Here is a 25101-nt window from a genome sequence, read left to right as displayed (position 1 = left end):
AGATAGCAGCAAATGATGTATCTAATAATGGGTTAATACCCAAAATATATAAAGCACTTATACAGCTCAATACCAAAAAACCACACAATCCAGTTTAAAAATGGGCAGAAGACCTGAACAGACAGTTTTCCAAAGAAGATGTACAGATGGCCAAGACACACATGAAAAAAATGCTCAACATCACTAATTACTGAAATGCAGATCAAAACCACAAAGAAATATCAACTTACACTAGTTAGAATGGCTAAAATCAAAATGACAAGAAATAACAAGTATTGGAGAGGATGTGGTGTGGAGAAGAAGGAACCCTGCGCACTGTTGGTGGGAATCTAAACTGGTGCAGCCACCATGGAAACAGTATGGAGCTTCCCCCCAAAATTAAAAATAGAAATACTATGAGATCCAATAATTCCACTAGTGGGTATTCACCCAAAGAAAATAAAAACACTAATTTGAAGGGCACCTGGGTAGCTCAATCAATTGAGTGTCTGATTTCCGCTCAGGTCATGAACTTGTGGTTTGTGAGTTCGAGCCCCACGTCGGGCTCTTTGCTGACAGCTGGGAGTCCAGAGCCTGCTGGGATTATCTGTCTGTCTGTCTGTCTGTCTGTCTCTGCCACTCCATCACTTGTGTTCTCTATCTCAAAAATAAATATTAAAAAAAATTTTTTAAGTTGTTTTGTTTTCAAACAAGAATAATAAAATATTCACTTGCAATTAAAAAAAAAAAAAAAAAAAGCTGTTTCCTGGGACTCGCCCTGGACTGATGGTCAGATTCCTGCGAGCGCCTTCACGTTCTCTCAAAGCATCGTTCCAGAATTTTTAAAAGATGCTTCCACTGAGTTACCAGAGATTTCGACCTTCAGTCTTCTTTTCCTGGAATTTGATCAGTTTCACTTTCCAGTTCCCTTCCCTTTCACGGAGGCACTGGCTCGGAAGCAGGGAGAAAACATCAGCTGACGCGTCCCCCGCCCCCACGCCCCTTATATAGCTCCTTCAGCAGGGACTTGGGGCACACTCGGGACGTTTCCCAAGAACGGATCAGGTTGGGGCCCAGCTTTTCAGAACGGAAGAGGAGCAGGTTGCAGACATGAGGTCAGTGACATAGAAATGTGTAAGCGCCCCTCCCCTGATCTTGAATGCAAATTGTAAACGGAGCTGCTGGGTGCAGGCAGGGTTCTGTGTTGTCCCGCGGCTTTTGGATGAACCGTGCGTTTATCGGTGTGGGCGCCTTTTATTTCCGGGTCTTTTCCCCGGAGTACACACACTGAAGCTTCCGGAGCTTCTAGAACTGCTCCTCCAGCTGGGAGCCCAGAAGAGGGAGGGCTCAGCAGGAGTGTTAGACCCACTCAAGCACAGTTTGTGGATTCCAAGTTGGACCTGGGAGGAGTGATGGAATTACTCTTTATGGGCTTTTTTGTTGTTGTTGTTTTCTTTGCAACGACTGAGAGGCTTTTTTTCTTGTCGTTTTAAAAAGAAGCATTTCTTTTCAGCAGATATTATTAAAGATGGAATTGGTAGTACAAACTCCACTCGTGTGTTGAGGAATTTTGCCCTGAAACGTTGGGTCAGTTCGAGGTGGGAAGTGGAAGAAATAATTCTTCCATATGGGCATTTTTCCATTTCTTATATCAAAACAAAACCAGAAGCATAGAGTGTGTTTTTATTTCTGTGATGAGAGCTGGGGAGCAGCAAACAATTTGCTCTTCAAAACAGAATGACCTTATCTCTTTTTTAATAACAATCTAATCTCTAGTGATGGAAAGCAGGTCGGTGGCTGCCTGGGATGGTGGAGGGGGCTGGGGCTGGGTAGGAAGCAGAGTGGGGAATCTTTGGGAATGATGTCAATAGTCTGTAGGGAGATAGTGGTGCTCGTTGCTTGTCAAAGCTCAAAGCTCATCAAACTCTACACTTAAAATGTGTGCATCTTATTGTATGTAAAGTATAATCTTAGCAAATTTGGGTTTTTGTTGGTTTTTTCGTTAAAGCATGTGAACATGCTTAAGTTCTGCCATTAGAGCCTCAGGAAGGATAGAGTTGAGAGAAGAAGAAGCCATTTTCACTCAAACACCATGGGGAGGGAGGATCCCAGTGACCACACCCTGGGCAAGTCCCCAGGGCTCCTTTTCGGGAATGGGCCAGGTAAGAGGAAGTCACTGCCAAGTGCCTCAGGTTACCCTTTGCTATGTAACAGGTTCCAAGTTATATATGTGTCTCCATGAGTGGGGTTAACCAGAAAGCCTGGCCCTGCCCAGCGCCCTGTTAGCCAGTTTGCCCCAAGAGGTTTTACAGTGGCCCGTGCTTAGGTGTGTCCAGAGTCACTGACTTGAGGAAGTCTGGGGGGCGGGGGTGGTAAGGGGTTCTCTGGACTCTGCTGGACCGGTGCCCACATCAAGTTGCCCTGTTCCCAGAGGCTATATAGGGCCAGGGCCAGGTGGGTCTGCTCCTCCCTGGCAGGGCTAAAAATTGCCAAAGGGGAAAAACCACCTGGGGAAACACCTACTATCTTCGGGCTGGCTGATGGGCACCCTCCTCTGCCCCACTCACTGAGGAACTCTGTTGCTGCCCCGTGCACTAAAACTTCTTTTAAAATCGTAACACTAATAGACCAGCGATTGTGAGGGTAACTCTTTCTGCGTGGTCAGCAGTTGGTAGTGTGCTCTGTCGAGGGCTTTCCGTGTGTTATTTCATATCATCTTCCCAATAGCCCTAGGAAGGAAGAACTGTGATTTTTATCAGCCTCATTTTCTATTGTTTATGAATATAATTTATTGTCAAATTGACTTACATACAACACCCAGGGCTCCTCCCAACAAGTGCCGTCCTCAATGCCCATCACCCATTTTCCCCTCTCCTCCATCCCCCATCAACCCTCAGTTTGTTCTCTGTATTTAAGAGTCTCTTGTGCTTTGCCTCCCTCCCTCTCTGTAACTATTTTTCCCCCTCCCTTCCCCCATGGTCTTCTGTTAAGTTTCTCAAGATCCACATCTTGAGTGGAACATATAAAACATATAAAATCTGTCTTTCTCTGCCTGACTTATTTCACTTAGCACAATACCCTCCGGTTCCATCCACGTTGCTGCAAATGACATGATTTCATCCTTTCTCATTGCCAAGTAGTATTCCATTGTATATATAAACCACATCTTCTTTATCCATTCATCAGTTCGTGGACATTTAGGCTCTTTCCATAATTTGGCTATTTTTGGAAGTGCTGTTGTAAACATTGGGGTACAAGTGCCCCTACGCATCAGCACTCCTGTATCCCTTGGGTAAATTCCTAGTAGTGCTATGGCTGGGTCATAAGGTAGTTCTATTTTTAATTTTTTGAGGAAACTTCACACTGTTTTCTAGAGTGGCTGCACCAGTTTGCATTCCCACCAACAAACAGGACAACCTGGAAGAAATGGACAAAATCCTACACACCCACACACTACCAAAGCTCAAACAGGAAGAAATAGAAAATTTGAACAGACCCATAACTAGTGAAGAAATTGAATCAGTTATAAAAAGTCTCCCAACAAATAAGAGTCCTGGGCCAGATGGCTTCCCAGGGGAATTCTACCAGACATTTAAAGCAGAGTTAATACCTATCCTTCTCAAGCTGTTCCAAAAAATAGAAATGGAAAGAAAACTTCCAGACTTAGTCTCACTTTCTAGATGAGGAAAATGAGGCTCAGCAGCCAAGAGAGTAGGTGTCAGAGCAGAGTCATTAGTGAGGTACCAAACTCTAGGGCCGAGCATCTTCTAATTCTGTGGACCAAATCCAAGAGGGTGGAGGGTCTTAATGCTTTTAATTGTGCTCACACTAGAGACAAGGGGCAGGAGTTAAAGGACTGGGCCTTCGAGATCCCTATTTGGAGAATGAGGACCACTCTCTTTGATGGAAACTCTTGGAGTGCACAGAGCCACACATTAGAGGAAGATAAAAGCAGACCTCCCCAAGGCATAGTTTCCTACAATTTGGATGGAAGGAAAAAGGAAGATCATTCAGGACCATTTCCTCATAAGGAAATGAGGCTAAATAATGTGATTCCAGAAATATTCCAGACTAGGTCAAAGAGGTAACAGAACTCCAGGTATCTTGTGGTCATTTTCCTCTCTTCTAGATTGTCTGCCTCGCTCTTTGATATGCTACATTATCTCTGACAAGTAAGTGGGAAACTGCTTTTCAAAATCCCTCTAGAATAGTGCTTCTCAAAATGCGGGACAGGGGCTCCTCCAGGTACACAATTTCCCTGGTGCTTGTATGAATGCAGATTCCTGAGCCTGAGCCCACACCCAGATTTCAACAGAAGCTCTGAGAGTAGGGCCTACATATATACGTATAATGCCTTTTTCCAAACCCCCAGTGTGTGTGGAACCCTGTTCCCGGTGGGAATGACCTCAGCTCTGACAATTAGGTTTCAGTTTCTCCTCAGTGGGAATCCTGATAGCACTGTATTGGTCTCATTGTCCTTTTCTGTTTGATAAAAGCATAGATCTCAGGGCTAGCTGGCATCCTGGTTGGAAGGCCCTTCAGCAGTTGCTTCTGATCCACAAGCAGAAAATAAAATCAGCCTGGACCCCAGCTTTTCAGAATTGAGGGAATAGCCATCATGAGGTAAAATGTTCCCTACTTTTCTGATAGGAAGTTGAGAATTTCCCACAAATCTTCAGCCTTGCATGCAACTTCCTGAAGTATGTTGATGCAGTGCTTGCTTATAGATGAAATACACAATTATCTAATTCGATCATAAATCTCTCTTAGTTTTGTGGCCATTTCTGATTTACAGACACTGAGGGAAGTGCTTCCAGGAGAGCCGGGGGGGGGGGGGGGGGAGGAGAAGAGACTGGCAGGTGGAAAGGGGCAGAGGGCCTGGAGGGCACCACTGTCCCTCAGGAGAGTTCTGGAGGTCCGGGTCCCTCTTTTGTTTCTTTTGTGAAAAGACTAAGTCAGTGAATTTTGTTGTGGTTGTTGTGGGTTATTTCAAAAGTGTGGTTACTTCTCTGCTAATGACTAAGCCAGCACTGCATTTCATAATGAGGTTGCTCTTACCCAAAGTTTGCTCTTTCAGAACTGAGAAATATGGTGAAGGGGCGGAAAATACGCCACCCCAAAATGTGCTGCTTTGGCATGTGGGTTATTTTGAGCCAAAGGCAACTGAGACCCAACAGACTCAAGAAAACGTTTACCTCTCTGTTAACTGCCTGAGAGAATTTAGATACGGGCCCTGACCCCAAAGGGAGCTGTTACCAGAGATAACTTTTTATCTGAAAGACTTACATGCACGGCAGGGCAAAAGGCTGAGTATCAACCGTCTACACTCATCTTTTTGGGAATTGCTCTCCACCGCTTTGAAATTCCAGGACCCAATCTACTACTTAGCTGAAGATGGCATTTGAGCCTCAACTGCCTGACTGCCTTTGGGCCTCATGCTTTTATGGGGCTCCTACACCTACAAAATTAAATTTTTCTTCCCTGTTCATCTGGCTTACGTCAACTTAATTATTAGACTAGCCGAAGAACCTAGAACGGTGGAAGGAAATTTTTCTGAGCTGACAATGTCTACCTGACACGCCCTCTTACTGACCTGCTAGGCGCCCCCTGTGGACTATGAACTGTCACAAACTGTAGCAAATGTCCTGTATCACAACTAACCTGAGTGCCCAGTTAGAACGCAAATTAGCAGGCCCTGCATTCCGAAATGCAGATTGAATAGATCAGAAACAAGGCCTAAATTTCATACATATACATATAAAGAGTGTTTAGAGCAACTTTCACAAACATATACAAGCTAAATTAGTAAGTGAGGAAGCCATGGCATATGGGGTATTGGTTTTTAAAAAGGGAATTGTATTTTTTATATTTTTTAATCAGAATTATCTTCAAATGTTTTATTTTGATCTACTCAGTTAATGATGTTAACATTATCATAAATATGTAATTACAGTGACATGTGTAAATATGTGAATTAACATATAAAAATATGTAATAAAAATCCAAAGAGGGGAGTGAGGAACAGAGTGTTTCATGTAACTAAACTACACAGAAGAAAAGGGATAAGAATTGCTAAAGTAATTCTATTCTTTTCTTTCAGCTTTATTGGGGAATAATTGGCACATAAAATTCTAAGATATTTAAAGGATACATCATAGTGATTCAATATACAAACACACTGTGAAAGGGCTCCCTTTTTCCATTAGGTCAGTTATCACCTCACATCCTTGTGTTGTTTGTTTGTTTATTTTTGGTGAGAATATTGATGTTCTACTCTCTCCACAAATCCCAATTATATATACAATACCATGTTATTAATTAGAATCACTATGTCATACATTAGATCTTCAGACCTTATTTATCTTACATCTGAAAGTTTGTACTTTTGGCAACCTCTACCTATTTCCCCACTCCACCCCCCACAACCACTTTTCTACTGTTTCTATGAGTTTGACTTTTTTTTTCCTTTTTTTTTTTTTTAAGAATCCACAGATAAGTGACATCATGCAGTATTTGTCTTTCTCTGTCTGGCTTATTTCACTTAGCAAGATCTCCTCATATTCCTTCCATGTTGATGCAAATGGCAGGATTTCTGTGTTTGTTTGTCTTTTTGTTTATGATTGAATGATACTGATCAGAAAAGATGCCTAATATGATTTGAGTCTCCTTAAATTTTAAGATTTTTTTTGTGGCCTATATGATCTGTCCTAGAGAATGTTCCATGTGCACTTCAGAGGACTGTGTATTTTGTGCTGTTGGATGGAATGTTCTGTAAATGTCTAAGTTCACCTGGCTAAAGTGTTGTTTAAGTTTGATGTTTTCTTATTCATTTTCTGTCTGGATGATCTATCCACTGTTGAAAAGGGATAGAGCAGTCCCTTATTATTACTGTATTACTCTCTATCTCCCTTCAGGTCTATTAATATTTGCTTTATATATTTAGGTGCTGGTGTGTTGGGTGCATAAACATTTATAAACATTATATCCTATTGTTGGATTGACCACTTTGTTGTTAATTAATGACTTTCTTTCCCTCTTTAACTTGAAGTCTATTTTGTCCAATATAAGTATAGCTGCCCCTGCTTTCTTTGGCTTTCATGGAATATCTTTTCCATCCCCTCACTTTCGTCTATGTGTGTCCTAAAAGCTGAAGGCAGCTTGTGTTAGGTCTTCTTTTACATCCATTCAGCCATTCTGTGTCTTTTGATTAGAGAATATAGTCCATTTATATTTAAAGCAATTGTGGATAGTTATAGACTTATAGCCTATAGACTATAGACTATTGCCATCTTGTTCATTGTTTTCTGGCTGTTTTACAATTCCTTTATTTCCTTCCTTTTCTCTTGCTCTCTTTCTTTGTGATTTAATGCTTTTCTGTAGTAGTGGTGTGCTTCTATTCTTTTCTCTTTACCTTTTATGTATCTAGTACAGGTTTTTTCTTTGTGTTTACCATGAGGCTGAAATAAAACATCTTATATTTATAACAGACCATTTTAAGTATATAACTTAAAAGTTTGAATGCATACCTTTTTTTACTCCTCCTTCCCCCTACATTTTATGTTTCAGATGTCACAATTTATATCTTTGTAACTTGTCTATACATTAACAGATTATGGTGGTTATAGTTATTTTTTTTAAAAAAAACTTTTGTTTTTTAATCATTATACTGGATTTATAAGCAATTTACCTATCAAGGCAATAGTGTTTTAAAGCAAATCTCCTGGACTCCAGCTCCAAGTTTCATGTTTCTTCTTATCAAGATATCAGGACTCATGGTCCAATATACTTTTCTCCAAATCTTACTTCAAGGGGGTATCAGGTGTCAAATATATAATCAAATTGGAAATGTACAGAGGAAACCTTATGAAAAGTCAACAGAACTTAATTAAAATTTTCAATAAGTCTTATAATCATGAAGCCACTTACACAGTTGGCTCTCTTCCTGAACAAACTGCCCTTTGTTAGCATACATTCCCTAGCATGGCTAGCTCTAGCATTTGGTGAGGTGGTGGTAGGGATGGAGTATCCCTAAGTGTTCCATCTTTGGGGCTGTCTCTCAGGTTCAGGAATATAGAGGGAGCTTTTCTACTTGCCCTACACTTCATGAGCCACTGACATCTCCTGAAGCTTATGTATAACAGGATTGGAATGTGTTTCATCTTGGAGAGTTGATGGGATATGTTTCATCTTTATCAATAAGTGCCTAAAATTTTAGTCTGGTAAGATCCCTCTGGTTTACTAATATTTCAGCCTGTGTCATCACCACGGGAAAAAAAGATAGCGAGATAGTGTTATCAAACTGGTGTTATAGCAAAAACAACCAAAGTTACCTGCTATTCTGCAGGCTCACTGAGAAGTTGGATGAATACACTCTATGGCTGATAGAGTGTTCACCTATTATTTCCAGGCACCTATATCTACAGATACATTCTACCGATCTGAAACTCGTGCCTTCCTCCAATGCCCTAATTGGGAAGTCAGCAAAGTTAACTAATGCTGAAACACAGAAATGCCTTTATTATGCCTTACTTGCATAACAGTTATAAACATATTTGTTCAGTGATCATCTTTACAACTTGCTCTTAATGTTTACTTTCTAATACTTGCTACCTTGAGTCATGATCTGTAGTCCTTCAAACAGGGCAGCTAGAATCACCACATGAAGCCAAACTGGAAAACTCTAGAATGGGGATAAAAGACATTGGCATTGTGGTGCTCTAGCCAGGGACCTAGAGAATGATAAAGATGGCCAGGAATAGAGGCATGCACATAAAAGGGTATCTAGATAGACAGCAACTTCCCCCTTTTCCCTTGTCTTGGGTCAATTGCCTTGCCTCTGTGTCTTTCACTATAAGGCATTTCACATGTGATCACATTGGGTCCAGAAATGGCCTAGATGAGCATTGCTGGAGAGACAGACAGAAACCAGAGCAGCAGCAGTAGTGTGTGGACTGGTGCTGGTCCTTGGGAAAGTACAAATAGAGTCAGTGGCTCCTCAGTGAGCAAAATGTATTTTGACAAGTTAAAGAACTTCCCTTTATTCTCATTATATCTTTCTTATTTCTTCAGGGATAAAAATGCTTCTTTCTTTTTGTCTTTTTTAAATCCAGTGTTGGCAAGCATAGGTGGTTGGTGTCTTTTGGAATACATTTTCTCCCATTGTCATGATTTTGCCAAATTTAAGTTGGCAGCCCTACTTGACTCAACTTCTTTATGAAGTTGTGCTAGTCTGTGAAACCCAAAACTATGGACAACAACTGGGTTTAATGATTTCTGGAGGTTCTTAACAATCTCGTGGTGTCAGGAATCTACTGGTAGAAAAGGGGAGCACAAACTCAGTGAAACATCCTCCAAGTCCCAGGCAAATAGTGATAGGAGAACACTTTGAGAACCTGGTAGTTTATCCAACTGAATAAGGCCAGTGATCTCCCTTGGCATCCTCCATCTACAAAACTCAGATTTGTTGATTTTGCTTGTTTGTTGCTCAAAATGAATTCATTCTGTCTGGGGATCTGGCCTGTGACGGGAAGGCTGCCCCAATCAGACTGAAAGTGAGCGCCCATGGGTCTGTGTGAGTGACTGTAGGGAGATGGTGAAGATGAAGGGAAAGGGCTCAGTCTCCACAGCATGGTGTAAAACACCCCTGGGCTTCCTTCTCTTTATGTGGCTCCTTCTAACCAGTCTGTGGGCTCCTAGGCCAGAGAGAGCAAGGATAACTGACTTTACTTTGCCTTGGCATCCTTCAAAACTAACAAAGCGACACAAAGGAGTACCCCTGTAAAGGGTCATTGGATCCACCTTGCCCAGCATGTGAGAACTGAGCCCTGACTTCTAATGGAGCAGGACAAGAGATCCAGGTCTTCTCTCTGCAGTGCTCTCCTCCCACCCGCCCACCTCACCTTGCAGATCTGCCCACACAGTGGGAGGGACATGCTCCATGGGCTCTTGCACAGAGCACAGCTACAGGCGGGTGAAGCTAGGGAGCGTGAGGAAGGTACCTCCTCTTCCGTCGAGGACAACATAGGGTGCGCACTAGTCAGGGCTCTCCAGACAAACAGGACCACTAGGAGATACATGTATGTCCATGTAAGCTGCTGGGAGATGTCAGGCCCCACCCACCAAGGCTGGGAAGAGGCAGCAGGCATTTGCTAAAGGCAGTTGTTCCAGGCTCTTCCATGTGTTTGCTGACCAAGAAGTCAACCGTTCAGAGCACCACAATAGAGGAAACGCGGGCAGCCAACTATGGAGCTCAGACTGCATGAAGGGCTTTTTCTTCAGCTTCTACGTGAAGGTTAGGGCAGGATGGACTCCTGGATGGGGGACTCTTGGCTGTCCCACCATCAACTCTGCCCTGAACTGTAGTCATCGACTTCGCTCAGATCATGAGTAGGCTCAAGTAGTGGATTCACAACGTTTGAACTCAACTAGTTTTTCTGTTACTTTGTCCATTTGCCAACAGTGAAAACAAACTGGATCTTCAGCTTTATCCCCATTTCTTGAAAGGGAAGAGCCTTTATACAACCGGACATATTTTTTTGGTTTTCCTCACTGAGAAGTTTAACCCTCTTTTTTCTTCTTTCTATAACAATTTCTAAACATGCTTATTTTTATCTACTCTTTTCTCTACTTTCAGTAAAATAAAGATTAAAGATTCTTACCTACTGCTGGTTTAAAATATATATGTGTGTATGTATATATTTATATATACATATATACAAAATACATGTGTATATATATTTGTAGATACATACCATATTATAAATATGGTATATATATTACAAATATAGTATTTATATATAGTATACTATACACACACACACACACACACACACAAAATGAAAGAGATTTATTCTCAGGAATTGGCTCACATGATCATGGAGGACGAAGACCATAATCACGGGTCACTGTCCACAAGCTGCAGACCCAGGAGAGCCAATGCTGTAATTCCAGTCTGGGCCAAAGGCCTGAGAGCTGGAGGAACAATGCCATAGGCTGAGGTCCAAGTCTGAGGGCCCGAGAACCAGGAAGGCCGATGTACAGGCTCCAGTCTAAGGGGAGGAGAAGACACATGTCCAGCTCACACAGCCAGGCAGACAGAATTCACACTCCCTCTGCCTTCTTGTTGTACTCAGACCCTCACCAGACCGGGTGGTGCCCAGCCAACACTGGGGAAGACAGTCTGCTTTACCCCTGCCTCCTGAGTCAGATGCTGGTCACAGACACACCCAGAACTGATGTTAGACTCGAAGTCTGGGCCTCCCACAGCCCGGGCAGATTGACACACAAACTTAACCTGTAACTGCATCCCAGGGCGCGGTGCCTGGCAGGTGCACATCACAGTGACCGTGTCTATTTTCTCCACAGTGAGGTCAACAAGAATTCTCTGGAAAAAATCCTCCCACAGCTGAAATGCCATTTCACATGGAACTTACTTAAAAAAGATGGTATCTTGCGTGATCTAGAAGACAGAGTGTGTAACCAGATTGAATTCGTAAATGCTGACTTCAAAGCTACAATGTACAACTTTTTGGCCTACATAAAACACTTAAATGGTCACAACGAGGCCGCCCTGGAGTGCCTACAGCAAGCTGAGGAGCTGGTCCAGCGAGAACACTCTGATCAAGCAGAAATCAGAAGGCTGGTCACCTGGGGAAACTATGCCTGGGTCTACTATCACCTGGGCAGACTCACAGATGCTCAGATCTATGTGGACAAGGTGAAACAAGTATGCGGGAAGTTTTCAAATCCATACAGTATGGAGTGCCCTGAGCTTGACTGTGAAGAAGGGTGGACACTGCTAAAGTGTGGAGGAAAGCACAATGAAAGGGCCAAGGTATGTTTCGAGAAGGCTCTGGAAGAGAAGCCCAACAACCCAGAATTCTCTTCTGGACTGGCCATCGCAACATACCGCCTGGATAATAAACCACAGAAGCCATTCTCTGTCAATGATCTGAAGCAGGCCCTTGAGCTGAATCCCGACGATCAGTATGTCAAAGTACTCTTGGCCCTGAAATTGCAGAAGATGAATGAAGAAGCTGAAGGGGAGCGGTTGGTCCTAGAGGCCGTGGAGAACACTCCTTGCCCAGCAGATGTCCTTCGCAATGCGGCCACATTTTACAAAAATAAAGGTGATGTAGACAAAGCTACTGAACTGTTTCTAAGGGCATCGAAATCCATTCCAAACAATGGTTACCTGTATCACCAGATTGCATGCTGCTATAGGGCAAAAGTCAAACAGATTCAGAGTGCAGGAGAATCTGAAGCTGGCAAGAATGGAGAGAAGATTGAAGAACTAAAGAAACATGCTATTGACTATGTGATCAAAGCTATTGAGAAAGGAGTAGATCCACTGTATGCATATTCTGATGTCACCGACCTCCTGGAAAGAGAAGACTGTTTTCAGACAGCTTTCAGTAAGGAGCTCCCCAACACTGGGAGGCTACAACCCCACCAGCACTATTGCGACTTTGAGGGGCATCATGGGAAGTCTGAAGACACTTCTGTCCAACGTGATTTAGAGGGTGTGCCCACAAGCACAAAACCAGCTGAGAAGGGAGAGATGAAGTGCCCACCACAGAACATAGCTGGAAATCAGCTTCCACAAAATGCACCCAATTCTTGGTATCTCCAAGGATTAATCCACAAGCTGAACGGAGAGCTGCTTCAGGCAGCCGAATGTTATGAGAAGGAACTGGGCTACCTCTTAAGGAACAGCCCTACCGGCATAGGCAGCTTTTTCCTGCCGTCCCCTGAGCTTGAACAAGGCAGTGAGGAAGCAGGCCGGGGCCCACACAGCCCCGTTCTCAGAGCTCCCCCAACCCTGAGCTGAAACACAGAGGAGGGACGGGAGCACAGTCAGGGAGCGTGGGGTGCTGGTCTCGCTTACTGCTTTAGGGCACATCTGAGGAGTTGTTCCCTCGTGTCTGTCTCCCCTGTGCATATCAGCCACCCACACTTCCCTAGTCCGCAGGTCTTATAACAAAATTAGCAGTGGAAACAGTGCTTCAGGCCTGCATGCTGCTGAGTAATTCTCAGTCTGCACTCGGTTCACCGGATAGCCCCCATTTCTGCCCTTCTTGCCAAGAGTCTTAGCTCGCCGCTGCCTGCTCCCAGGTCTCCTGCCCTCTGCCCCGCTGCTATCTAGCCTTCTGGACCCCCTGAAAGACCACCTTTTGACTAATCCTGGAATATTCCTTCTGTCTGACTCTTGGCTTCAGCCACGTATATATATTCCTGATTGTGATACTACAATAAATATGTATTCTTGATAGCGATGCTACAATAAACCTTAGAATTTTGACTCAGGATTAAGCAGTTGTGTGCTTTGCATGTGTGACTGAGAGTAATATTAATTCCCAAAGTTTCTCTTCGGGACACTGTCTAGGGACAGTGGGTAACTGCTACAGCCATACCATACTACTGTCAACATGCCCTTGTTAGCTAACACTCCCCTGTAGCCGGCCTGCCCTTGGCCATGGGAACTCTCTCTCTTATTCCAGTCCAGGGGCCCCAGCGGAGTGCAGTGCCCAGCCAGCAGCTTCTGCAGGGCTGCTGTGCACCCAGCAATACCTGGACAGTTGCCCTCCTGATGGTGTGTAAGAGGTGCCAGTACTAGGCTGGCTATAGAGACAGAGATCTTCACCCGCCCGACGGTATGAAAATATTCAAGTAGTCCCTCCCAGCTGCGGAGACCCACAGGCTTGTGCACCATGCAGCTAGGAGATGTGCCGAGGACCCTGTCCACCTCTCCTCAACCCATTATAAGGCCTGCATCCGTATGCTTCTCTAGTGGTATCATCCGATGTCTGGGTGCAGAGGAAGATTGTTAGGCACCAGATCCCAGACAAGACAGAGGGACTGGCAATCCCACCTCCTTTGTGAGTGGGCAGTCAGAAATTTGACTCTTTCTTTCCTTGTGCAGAAGGGGAATTCTGGGAAGGTGTTTCATAAGCCACATTGGCTGTAAAAGCAGCAGACTTCAGTGAGGCTGCCCCCCACCCCTGAATTATCTGTTGGCTCCAGCAAGGCTGGGAGAGCCTCCAAGTGCCCAGCAGTGAATTGCTGCCTCCTGGCCAGCCTTGGCCTGGAGCAGCCCGTTCCAGAGGGGTTGCTGGGCCCAGGTAAAGAATATTAGCATGGAAACCAACATTGAAAGCGTGGAAGAACATGGAAGGGTGGCTGGGGGTAAGGTGGAGACTGGCAACAGGTACAGCTCTGGGGTAGGTGAGGAATTGCCCATCTATATGCAAACACACATGCTCAAGGACACAAAGATTTTGAATACTGGTGGCGAAGGAGGACATTGGAAGTTTCTCCAACAGGGGTACCTGGTCCCATGCCCGGAAATTACACACAGCTGATTGACACAAGGATCGTGGCCACCTACCTACCCTGTCCCTCCATGCTCAGGGTCCCATCCGCCTTCCAGATGGTGCTAAGGCTCCCAGAATTGCTGTTGATCTGTCCTGACCTACATACCTAGGCTTTGATTTATTTTGCTGCCTGGACAATTTTATGGAAAAGATGCCTCTGCACCCACAATCTACTGTTGTCTGAGGGAACGTCCACAATCTGCACTTCCTTGTGTGTGCCCCTGATCTCACACAGCCCCGCCTCTGGAGACCCAGAGGGAATAAGAAATCGCTGGTTTTTCACAGACATCCACTCCTTACTACCTGGGGCCATACCCAACCCTACCCAACTAGTAACTCGGTGGGGACTTAGAACTTCTCGACCAGTGCCATTTTACCACCTAGGCTGTGGGGCAGGCTTGACTGGTGGCCACATAGCATGTCTTAGCAGATTCTAGGGCTGTCCACAGAAGAGACAATTGGAGGAACGGAGTCTGTCTCCACAGGGGAAACCATGGACTCCTGCCCTCAGGCTTATCAGCTCCAGGGAAGGATGGACTCTGTCTCCTTTGCTCACAACTATATGCCCATTCCAGCAGTGCCTGGAATGAACTGAGCTCTCAAAAAATTTTGAACACATTGTCTCCATTGACGGCTATGACATTGCCATTACCACCAGCTCAGTGGCTCACTGTGTGAGCTCACCTCTTCTAAAACAACTTCTCTGAATCCTAGGGGAGGGTGCTGGGAAAATAAAAGAGTAAGTGTCCCAAACTACAAAACAGTAACAATAAAAGCATGGCAGGTTTCTGTACTGGCCTCTGAACTATGTTCTAGGATCTGTGCTAAGCCCATTGCTAGCATCTAAAACCAGTGTGGAAGGTATGAGGCTCAGAAAGGTTTGGTAACTCGTCCAAGGCCACACAGCTAGAAAGAGGTATCGCTGGGACTCAAGTCCATAGCTGTGTGAGCCAAGACGCTCTGCTCACATGCATTTCTGTACTTTCTCACATGCTGTGTCCTCAGTCTGTTGGCACAACCAAGAGGTTTCAGGCTCTACCGTGAGGGTAGACCCCTGACTTGTGTCTCTTCCTATCAGTTCCTCCACTTAATCCAAACCCCCCTCCCCCACACTCCCGTGTGTGATTCCGGAATCTCCTGGCTTTCCATTTTACTCCTCTTTCCCACTGTCTTTTGTAATCCGGTGTCAGATTTTTTTAATTCATCCTGATACGGCAAATTCACAGGACCTTGACAGTGGTACTGCTCCTCAAGCTACATGCAAAGGAATTTAGAATTACGTCCACGCAGGGCTGCACCGGCCTCTCCAGAACCACCAGCAGCTGACACAGTGAGCTCCGTTTTGTAAAAGTTGGGCCTGGACAGCCAGGATCTCTTAAATGCACGGGGAATACTTTCCTTGGACTTTAAGATTTTCCTCTGCAGTCCATTTTTTATTCATTCTCATAGGAAATTGGGAAGGGTGGAGAGAGAGCCACACTCAGCAAGTCTTGTCCTGTCCTTCCTCCCCCTTGCTCCACTAGATGGAGTGACTGTTCCCTAACTGCCTGCTGTATTGTGTTCTCCAATGAGAATTCTAGGAAGCTGGCATCAGAGTCCCCAAGATACCACCTGGGTCCGGTGATTCACTGGAAGGACTCACAGGACGCAACATACGGTCCTATTCATGGATTAGACTTATTACAACAAAAGGATACAACAAAAGCAAAATCAGCACAGGGAAAGAGTGCATGGGGTGAAGGTCAAAGAAACCAGGCACAATTCTCCCAGATTCTGTCCCAGTAGGATCAAACAGGATGTGCTTAATTCCTCCAGTATCGAATGTCACACATCTGAAGCTAGTTGGAGCCTCAGTGCCCAAGGGTTGTATCGGGGACCAGACACACAGGCACCCCCTGCTTAGCACATATCAAAATTCCAGACTCCCAGAAGGAAAGCAGGTGTCGGCATTAACCAGATTGTTTACACAAACCGTTTACGCACAGCAAACCAGCCTGATCAGTTAGAGAATGGTGGGAGCGTTCCAAAAATCCAAGTTCCCAGATGTCAGCCAAGGACAAACCTTACAAGCAGGTCTTTCTAAGGATCATAGTCTAAGGCCTGATATGTTAACCCTTTTCTGTACAGTTTATGAGTGCCACCAATGACTCCACAGGCACCAGGCACCCCAGGTATCTATCCCCTTACCCTTCATTCCCAAACAATGCTTTCACCATGTTTCAGTGAGTCAGGGTCCTTCAAGCATGCACTGAGGGGACCCATGGCCACCCTCAGGTTTGCCCATATGTTAAAAGGACTCCCAGACTCAGCATGCAGCCATAATTACAGGTAAGTTATATTATAGTGTAAGGGAAGAAAACAAATCTTTTCCCCCTACAGTACTCCCAGGTTCTCCAGCAGGGGCCCTGCAAATTAGACTGACGACAGATTAGCAAGAGAAAAATAGCTGCTTATTAACTGGTATATCCACACACATGGGGGAACTCAGGGATGCATAACTCAAAGGGGTGGATAGAACTAGGGCTTCTATAGTGCAGGGGAGGAAAAATCTTTCTCCCTCTACCCTCCTATATTCAATGGCTGGGCTCATGAGTCAGTTAGACAAGAGCCAGGTTAGTAAGAGAAAAAATAGGTTTAATTACATACATACACACAGGAGTTCACAAGGAAAACATGGCTTCCAGAGGTGCCAGATGACTGAGGCTTATAAACCATCATGCAGGGTTGATAAGTCATTGGCAGACCTAATTCCCTTCAGCTCATATTCAAACCTGACATAATGAGTTTGCTGACATCATGTCAATGAATTTTTCCTTTTATTAAATTTTTTTAATGCTTATTTATTCTTTTTTGAGAGAGACAGAGAGACAGAGCATGAGTGGGGAAGGGGCAGAGAGAGGGAAACACGGAATCCAAAGCAGGCTCCAGGCTCTGAGCCATCAGCACAGAACCTGATGTGGGGCTTGAACTCATGGACCATGAGATCATGACCTGAGAGGAAGTCAGACACTTTACCGACTGAGCCACCCAGGCGTCCCATCAATGAAGTTTTCTAAGACTTCATGGCCTCTAAGACGTCTGTCTCCGTAAACATGTGGAGCCCAGAGGGGACAGAGGTCACTGAAGTGGGATGCTGTAGGGGCTGCACCAAGCACGGGACAGCCTGGAATGATGTTGACAATGCTGAACTTTACCTGAGCCCTGTGCTTCTAGACAAAAGCCACGGTCAAAAAATCTGCCCACCCCCAACTTTGGTGTCTGAGAATGTGGGGAGTTTAGCTAAGCTATTCCATGTTATTGCTGTCTCGGTATCCATTTTGTTTGGCCAAGGAGCCTGAGTGGGGCGTTGAACTAACATTAGTCTTCATGTGCAAGTACACGCCCTAGATAGCAGCCTGCAGAATTACAAGCAAATGTAGGTTCCTGATATGATATCTCCCAGCAGCCTGTCTGAGCAACAACCTTCCTGGCCTCCTGGGGCCTTCCCCTTCTGCCCTCCTCCCCTTAGAGAAGCCCCTGTGGAGCTGACCGAAACCCCACTCTTTTGAGTTTGAAGGGACCATTCCGAACCTACGCCCAGAACCCCAAAGCATTTCACTCACAGCCCATGATAAACGCTTCCTCTCTGCCTGCAGCCTGCCTTGACATCCCTATCATGTGGTGTCAGGACCTGTGAGGAATAAACCTGTCCAGTTCAACTTCTCTTGTGGTCTTCTGTGAAACTGCAGAGAAACACCCTTTTCCGTATTACTTAGATAAAACTCGGGATGGGACCCCTGTCTCCTTCTGTTGAGGCCACAGACTCTCCAGATTCTCATTCTGCTTCTCCTAAATGATCATCTGAATTATTTGTTCCCGTGATCAATCAGAACAAAGTGCCTGTACATTTAATCAGACTGACTAGAGGTTTATCAATTTTGTTAATTCTTTCAAAGAACCAGCTCCTGGTTTCATTGATCTGTTCTACTGGGGTATTTTCATTTTTGTTTTGGTTTGTTTTGGTTTGTTTTTGATAGCTTTGATTTCGGCTCTAATCTTTATTATTTCCCTTCTTCTGCTGGTTTTGGGTTTTACTTGCTGTTCTTTTTCCAGTTCTTTAAGGCGTAAGGTTAGATTGTGTATCTGAGACCTTTCTTCTTTCTTTAGGAAGGTCTGCATTGCTATATACTTCCCTCTTATGACTGCCTTTGCTGCGTCCCAGAGGTCTGGGGCTGTGGCGTTATCATTTTCATGTACTTTTTAATTTCCTCTTTAACTTCTTGGTTAACCCATTAATTCTTTAGTAGGATGTTCTTTAATCTCCAAGTATTTGTTGTCTTTCCAAACTTTTTTATTACGGTTCATTTAGAGTTTTGCTATGAAACTCTTTATTGTGGTCTGAAAATATGCACGGTATGATCTCAGTCTGTTTGCACCTTTTGAGGGCTGATTTGTATCCCAGTATGTGATCTATTCTAGAGAATGTTCCATATACACATGAGAAGAATGTGTATTCTGTTGCTTTAGGATGAAATGTTCAGAATATATGTTAAGTCCATCTGGTCCAGTGTGTCATTCAAAGCCATTGGTTCCTTGTTCATTTTCTGCTTAGATGTTCTGCCCATTGCTGTAAGTCAAAATGCCTATAAATTTAACTTGGCCAAATCTCTCTCTTTCCCCACGAGACCCTTAAGTCTGACTCGCCCCCAAGGCTAAACAAGTATTGGAAGGCCAGACAATCCTTCTCAAAGCTTGGCTGACAACAAGGAAAGAGACTTCCTGATCTCTCCACCCTCTCCCTTCTTCCCTGACACCCAGTTTCTAGAAGTTTCTAGAACACCCAGTTTCTAGCCTTGTTTGCACCTCTATGTAAAGGAAAAGCCCTCTTCTGACTAAACCTTTCAGACATTAGCAGATCTTAAGATCAGAACTGTCTCCCTCCTTTATTGCAAGTCTTCTTCTTTTTTTTTTTTTTTTTCACTTAATAAACTCAATTTCTTAGAGCCCTTTTGGACATATAGAAAAATGTGCAGGAAGTACAGAGTTCTAATATACCTCCCTCCTCCACACCCTCACCCCTCCTACAGTTTCCCCTATTATCAACACTTTGCATTTGTGTGTATATTAGCTCCAACTGATGAACCAATATTGATACTTTATTCCTAACTAAAGTCCACAGTTTACATTAGGGCTCACTCTTTGTATTGAGCACAACATCACCCATCTACCATTGCTCTATCATCAGAAGAATTACATCGCCCTAAAAACGCCCTGTGCTCCAACAATACCACTTCCCCTAAAGCATTGGCAAACACTGATCTTTTTACTATTCCTATTGTTTGGTTCTTTCCACAATGTCATGAAGCTGGATGTACAGGGTATAGCCTTTTTAGGATGCTTCTTTCACATAGCAATGTGCGTTTAATGTTCCTTCATGTCTCCTTTAGCTTAAGAGCTCATTTGTTTTCACTGATGAATAGCATTCCATTCTGTGGCTGTACCACAGTTTGTTTATCCCCTCACCTGCTGAAGAACATCTTGATTACTTCTAATTTTTGGCACCAACAGGAGTACCAAATAAGCCAACTCACTGAGAGGAAGTGGGTATAATCCAGCTCTGCACCTCCGCTTCTTTGAGTCCGATCCCCAGGTGGTATCTTGCCTGTCCTAGGAAAAGTGAGGGGTAGATCTCACCTACAGACCATGGAACAACTGATGATGTTCAGGGGGTATAAGTGCCAAGCCACCTGAAACAAACTCATGCCTGACCGGACGGTAAGGGCAGAATCCAGAATCCACACAGCGAGGCCCCTGTCATGTAAAATGTCCCATTTCCAGAGTCCCAATCTGGTGGTCGGCTGGCACTTTCACAGTTACATATTCCTCTTATCTGCTTCTGCACGTTTACTGTGACTTGAGATACAAGTGCTGGTTTGGCGATCCTTCTGGAAGCCTTAGCATGTGCAGCTAGCACCACTGCACCTTTGCATAAGTAGCCTCAAAACCGCCAGGGCCTGGCCTGGCCACTGCATATCTTCTTAGGAGTATTCTCTAAGTGGGGAGCCAGCAGGACTATGATTCTTCAAAATACTTCAGCTGAAAGATTGAGAGTTAACCCAAGAAGGTGTTTTCAAGAAGAGAGAAAGAATCCTTCCTCTGTGATTATAAAGCAACCAACACCTACTGCTTTTGTTAAAATTAAATGCTCATGGATCTGTCTCCCACCTAGATGGCAAGTCACCTGAGAAGAGGAAATCTGTCATATCCATGTCCCAACAGAGCGCCTGACATGTAACTAATGGTCATTCATGGCTTGCAGACTTTAGAAATGGGTAAGGAAGGAGCTCAAGGCAACGAAGGCCGCCTTGGACATGCCAACAGCTCTGGGCTGAAGCAATAATATAGAAGCTCTCTGAACAGAAAGAAAGAAACCCACACAGCCCGACGCTATCAGCAAGGCCTCGGTGCTGCTGGACAGCGCCCCACAGCCAGGACCCTGTTCCCCTGTCCCACATGCACATTACATCAACATCAGACAAGGCCACCCTGACACCATGAGAGACCAAAACAAAAACAAGGCCACTCCATAAAACATGTCTGAACACAGACAAAAAAGATGAATGCTGTCCATATGGGTCCTACGCTGACCCAACACCAGGTGAAGTTCTCCCTACATTTCCTCTGACAGCACTAGTGGTGCACTGCAACGTTGAGGAGAGAAGGGTTTTGCAGGGCTGAGGGTGGGGCTAAAATTGTTTTGACATTAGCAGAATTAATCCCTTTCAAGTTGCCTTTTAGACTACGTGTAACCTACCTGTTGGCGCCATAAAGCGATGAGCGTTTCCTCAGGGTTTTTAGGCCAACCTGCTCTCTGTCCTAATGACGCGACCACAAGAACCCAGGGAGGCAACAGATAGGGGGAGGCAAGGACACTGGAAGGTATCATTTGACCATTCAAGTGCTGGCTCCATTTCTATTAGACTGAATGCTCCTAAAAATACAAATAATTGTTGTCTACTTTTTACAGTGACGAATCAAACGGGAATCCCATTGAAGATAGCCTGGTTCAGCTGAGATGCCACTTCACCTGGAAGCTGCTAGTTGAAGACAGTGAGATGCCCGATTTAGAGAACAGGATCCTGGATGAGATTGAGTTCCTAGACACCAAATACAACGCGGGCATACACAACCTGCTGGCCTACGTCCAACACCTGAAAGGCCAGACTCAGGAGGCCCTGGGGAGCCTGAAGGAAGCCGAAGACCTGATCCAGCAGGAACACGGCGACCGATCGGCTGTGAGAAGCCTGGTCACCTGGGGCAACTACGCCTGGCTGTATCACCACATGGGCAGGCTGGCACAGGCCCAGACTTACCTGGACAGGGTGGCGAACACTTGTGAGAAGTTTGCAGCCCCCTCCTGCTACAGGCTGGACTGTCCTCAGATGGACTGTGAGGAAGGGTGGGCCTTGCTGAAGTGTGGAGGAAAGAACTACGAGCGGGCCAAGGCCTGCTTCGAAAAGGCTCTGGCAGCGGAGCCTGAGAACCCTGAATTCAGCACTGGGTATGCAATCACCATCTATCGCCTGGACGGCTTCAACAAAGCGACCCAGGTTAGCGACGCATTTTGTCTGCAGCCTCTAAAAGAGGCCATCAGGCTAAACCCAGAAGACGCGTACATTAAGGCTCTGCTCGCCCTGAAGCTTCAGGACGTGGGCCAAGAAGCCGAAGGAGAAAAGTACGTCGAAGAGGCACTGACCAACATGTCCTCGCAGACCTACGTCTTTCGATACGCGGCCAAGTTTTACCGCAGGAAAGGCGCTCTGGATAAAGCTCTTCAGCTCTTAAAGAGGGCCCTGCAGGCCACGCCCTCCTCCGCTTTCCTGCATCACCAGATGGGGCTTTGTTACAAGGCACGCATGATCCAAATCAAGAGAGCAGCAAACTGGCAGCCCAAAGGACAGGATAGAGACAATGTCCACAGATTGGTTCATTTGGCTATATGTGAAATTCAAAAGACTCTGATGCTAAGGCCCACATTTGAGTTGGCTTATGTTGAACTGGCTTACATGTATGCAGAAATAGGCCAACACACAAAGGCTGAGGACGCCTTTCAGAAAGTGTTGCACATGAAGAACATCAACGATCATCTGCAACAAGAGATTCATTACTGCTATGGCCATTTCCAAGAACTTCATAAGATATCTGTGGATAAAGCAATCACCCATTATTTAAAAGGTCTCAAAATAAAAACCATCTCCCGCACCAGGGAGAAAATTCTCAGCGCCCTAGAGAAGTTAGCTAAAAGACATATTCATCAGAATGTACGTGTGGTGGAAAGTTTCAGCATCCTCGGGCTCATCCACAAATTGAAAGGGGAAGTGAGTGAGGCCCTGGTGTGTTATGAGAAGGCTCTCAGGCTGGCTGCTGACTCCAACACCCTGGTCTGAAACAGAGGTCACCATTACTTGTTTAATGTCATAACTAAACATAGCCAACACCTTCCTGATCGCTGCTTTCAGGAACATGTGACATGCTGAAATACAAGAGATGATACAACACAGGCTGTGCTGCCTGCTGAGCGCCGCCCCCCGCCCCACCATTTTCTTTCCCCTCCCGTCCATGTGTAACACATCCCTGTACTCATTGGCCAAGGTCGGTTGATGCTTTTGGGGGCACCTATCACCTGCTAGACCAACGGAAGCTCTTTTCCCTATGGCTTTGCACAGGGAAAGGGCGCATGGGTGGCTTCCGTCCTCCATCTGCCCGGTCTCCGAAACAGAGGAGTCTTAAACAGGGAAGATTTCAGCCCCTCCTGGGCCCAGCACACCGGTCACATGCCAGTGTAGCTCTGTGCACACACCCCTGTCTCTGCAGGCGCACACACACAGGACGTCCGTGCCTTGGTCCGAAGCCACTTCCGCTGGTTGGCTCACACACTCAAAGCATGAATTCCTGGAGACAGTCATCCTGAGCCAAGAGCATGGGCTGCTCATATACACATGCACCACGTATATCTCTCTCCACACACACTGATTCTGGAGCTCACACAGGCCCATTCCTGCGGACTTGTGCACATACACATTCTGTATTTGGAAAATTCCTGACACTGTAACCCAGTCAGAAGTTTAAAAAAATAAAAAAAAATAAAAAAAAAGATTTACTTTTCATGTGGCCGGGCATGCTGACCTACCAGATCTAAAAGCAAAGCAAATGAGCAAAGATGAAAGAGAAAAGAGAAGGGACTTCAGAAGGTCACTAGAGTGTTCCAGTCCCGGTGTCCATCTCCCAAGGCCTTCCCACAGCCAAGAACTGCTGGCCAGGAAGCCAAGTCTATAACCTCATAAGAAACTCAAACATTTCGGGACACGTTTGTCGAGCCACTGGCAATCGCAAAGAATCTGTGCATTCCAAACACGTCGCTGGACGTGTACTTACCCCAAGAAAAATTAAAATGTACTGGGGAAAGACAAAGAAAAGAAAAGCCCATTTAGGAGGTGCAAGCCAAAAGTGACAAATACATTAATGTAGTTTTTAGGTGCTGGCCCTTGGAGTGGATCATATAATCTTTTTCCCTAAGATATTTTCTCCAAAAGCATTCAGTAAAGTTAGCAACTTGGTAAGCTAACAAAGTCTTTGAGTGAGTTTTATTAGTGAGATTTTTAAAAGGTATATATTCCAGGGGCACCTGGATGGCTCAGTCAGTTAAGCATCCGACTTCTGCTTAGGTCATGATATTGGGCTCATGGGTTCAGGCCCCGCGTCCAGCTCTGTGCTGACAGCTGGGAACCTGCTTAGGATTCTGTGTCTCCCTTTCTTCCCCTCCCCTGCTTGCACTGTCTCTCTCTCTCTTTCTCAAAAATAAATGTTAAAAAAAATTCTTTTTTAAAAAAAAGATGTGTATTCTTGGGGCACCTGGGTGGCTCAGTCAGTTAAGCATCCAACTCTGGATTTCAATTCAGGTCATGATCCATCGGTTTGGGAGTTCAAGCCCCGCATCAGTCTCCGTGCTGACAACGCAGAGCCTGCTTGGGATTCTTTCTTCCTCCTTTTCTTTCTCCCTCCCCGGCTCAAGCTCATGCTCTCTCTCAAAATAAATAAGTAAACTTAAAAACATATATTCTATGTTTGGATGGAAGTAGAAAAACACAGAAGCGACTTCTATAAGCAATAGAAGGTCTGAGGCAGAAGCTTCGGGAATATAAACACTACCAAGAATTTTTTCAAGTATTGGGTAGGGATTTACTTTTGCAGGCCACGGAATTGTAAGGTTGGTTTTTTCCTGAGGGCTGGAACTGACCTATGGTGGCGGAGGGTGGCGGTCACTCAGATGATACCCGGGGAAAACAATTAATAGCAATAATTAGCACCAAAATCACTGCCCTTTCCAACTTTGTCGCTCCTAAACCAAGAATGGATTTATTATATTGAAGCAACACAAAAAACCTACTGGGGCAGGAATACTGTCTTTTTCTTGTAAACAAGATGTGACTGAAGTCATCACAGTATGCATGCCGACACGTTTCATCGGCGAATTGCCTTCTTACACAACAAAAACTAAGGTAAATAAATGGATGGAGACTTGATGGATGAATAGATTTGCAGTTAAGCAAATGTGTAAAATGTTACTGTAGGATCTAGGTAGTTGAGTATATTAGTGTTCATTGTAAAATCCTCTCAACTTTTCTCTGATGTTCAGGACAAAACTGTCAGGATAAAAAGGTCAAAAAGCCGTATCTGAAAGGTAAACCAAAATGAGGCAAATGAGCCAAAA

At 44.9% G+C, this 25101-nt stretch overlaps 3 protein-coding genes across 4 annotated transcripts in view; all 3 read left to right on the top strand.

Annotated features, from left to right (window-relative positions):
• The first annotated feature begins 967 nt into the window (after positions 1–967).
• On the top strand, positions 968–24911 carry LOC131493681 (interferon-induced protein with tetratricopeptide repeats 1B-like). Of its 2 annotated transcripts, XM_058698327.1 has the most exons (3): positions 1015–1094; positions 20560–20662; positions 21358–24911. In XM_058698327.1, exon 3 carries the CDS (start codon positions 21446–21448, stop codon positions 22775–22777), a length of 1332 nt encoding a protein of 443 aa, XP_058554310.1. In that variant the 5' UTR covers positions 1015–1094; positions 20560–20662; positions 21358–21445; the 3' UTR covers positions 22778–24911. The 2 variants fall into 2 exon arrangements, with proteins under 2 accessions (XP_058554309.1, XP_058554310.1); XM_058698326.1 differs by lacking the exon at positions 20560–20662 and having other exon boundaries at positions 968–1094.
• Positions 975–13284, top strand: IFIT3 (interferon induced protein with tetratricopeptide repeats 3). The gene is made up of 2 exons (XM_058698325.1): positions 975–1094; positions 11344–13284. Exons 1-2 carry the CDS (start codon positions 1090–1092, stop codon positions 12806–12808), a joined length of 1470 nt encoding a protein of 489 aa, XP_058554308.1. The 5' UTR covers positions 975–1089; the 3' UTR covers positions 12809–13284.
• LOC131493682 (interferon-induced protein with tetratricopeptide repeats 1-like) overlaps positions 980–25101 on the top strand; it is a 39533-nt gene continuing 15411 nt past the window's right edge. Inside the window, exon 1 of the mRNA XM_058698329.1 lies at positions 980–1094. Within this exon, the coding sequence (XP_058554312.1) occupies positions 1090–1094 (5 nt within the window). The 5' untranslated portion in view covers positions 980–1089. The remainder of the gene's footprint in view (positions 1095–25101) is intronic.

The sequence above is a fragment of the Neofelis nebulosa genome, chromosome 13 (assembly GCF_028018385.1).
Source record: "Neofelis nebulosa isolate mNeoNeb1 chromosome 13, mNeoNeb1.pri, whole genome shotgun sequence".
NCBI lineage: Eukaryota > Metazoa > Chordata > Mammalia > Carnivora > Felidae > Neofelis > Neofelis nebulosa.
Note: the sequence above shows the minus strand (reverse complement) of the source record. Positions and strands in the feature narration are given on the sequence as shown.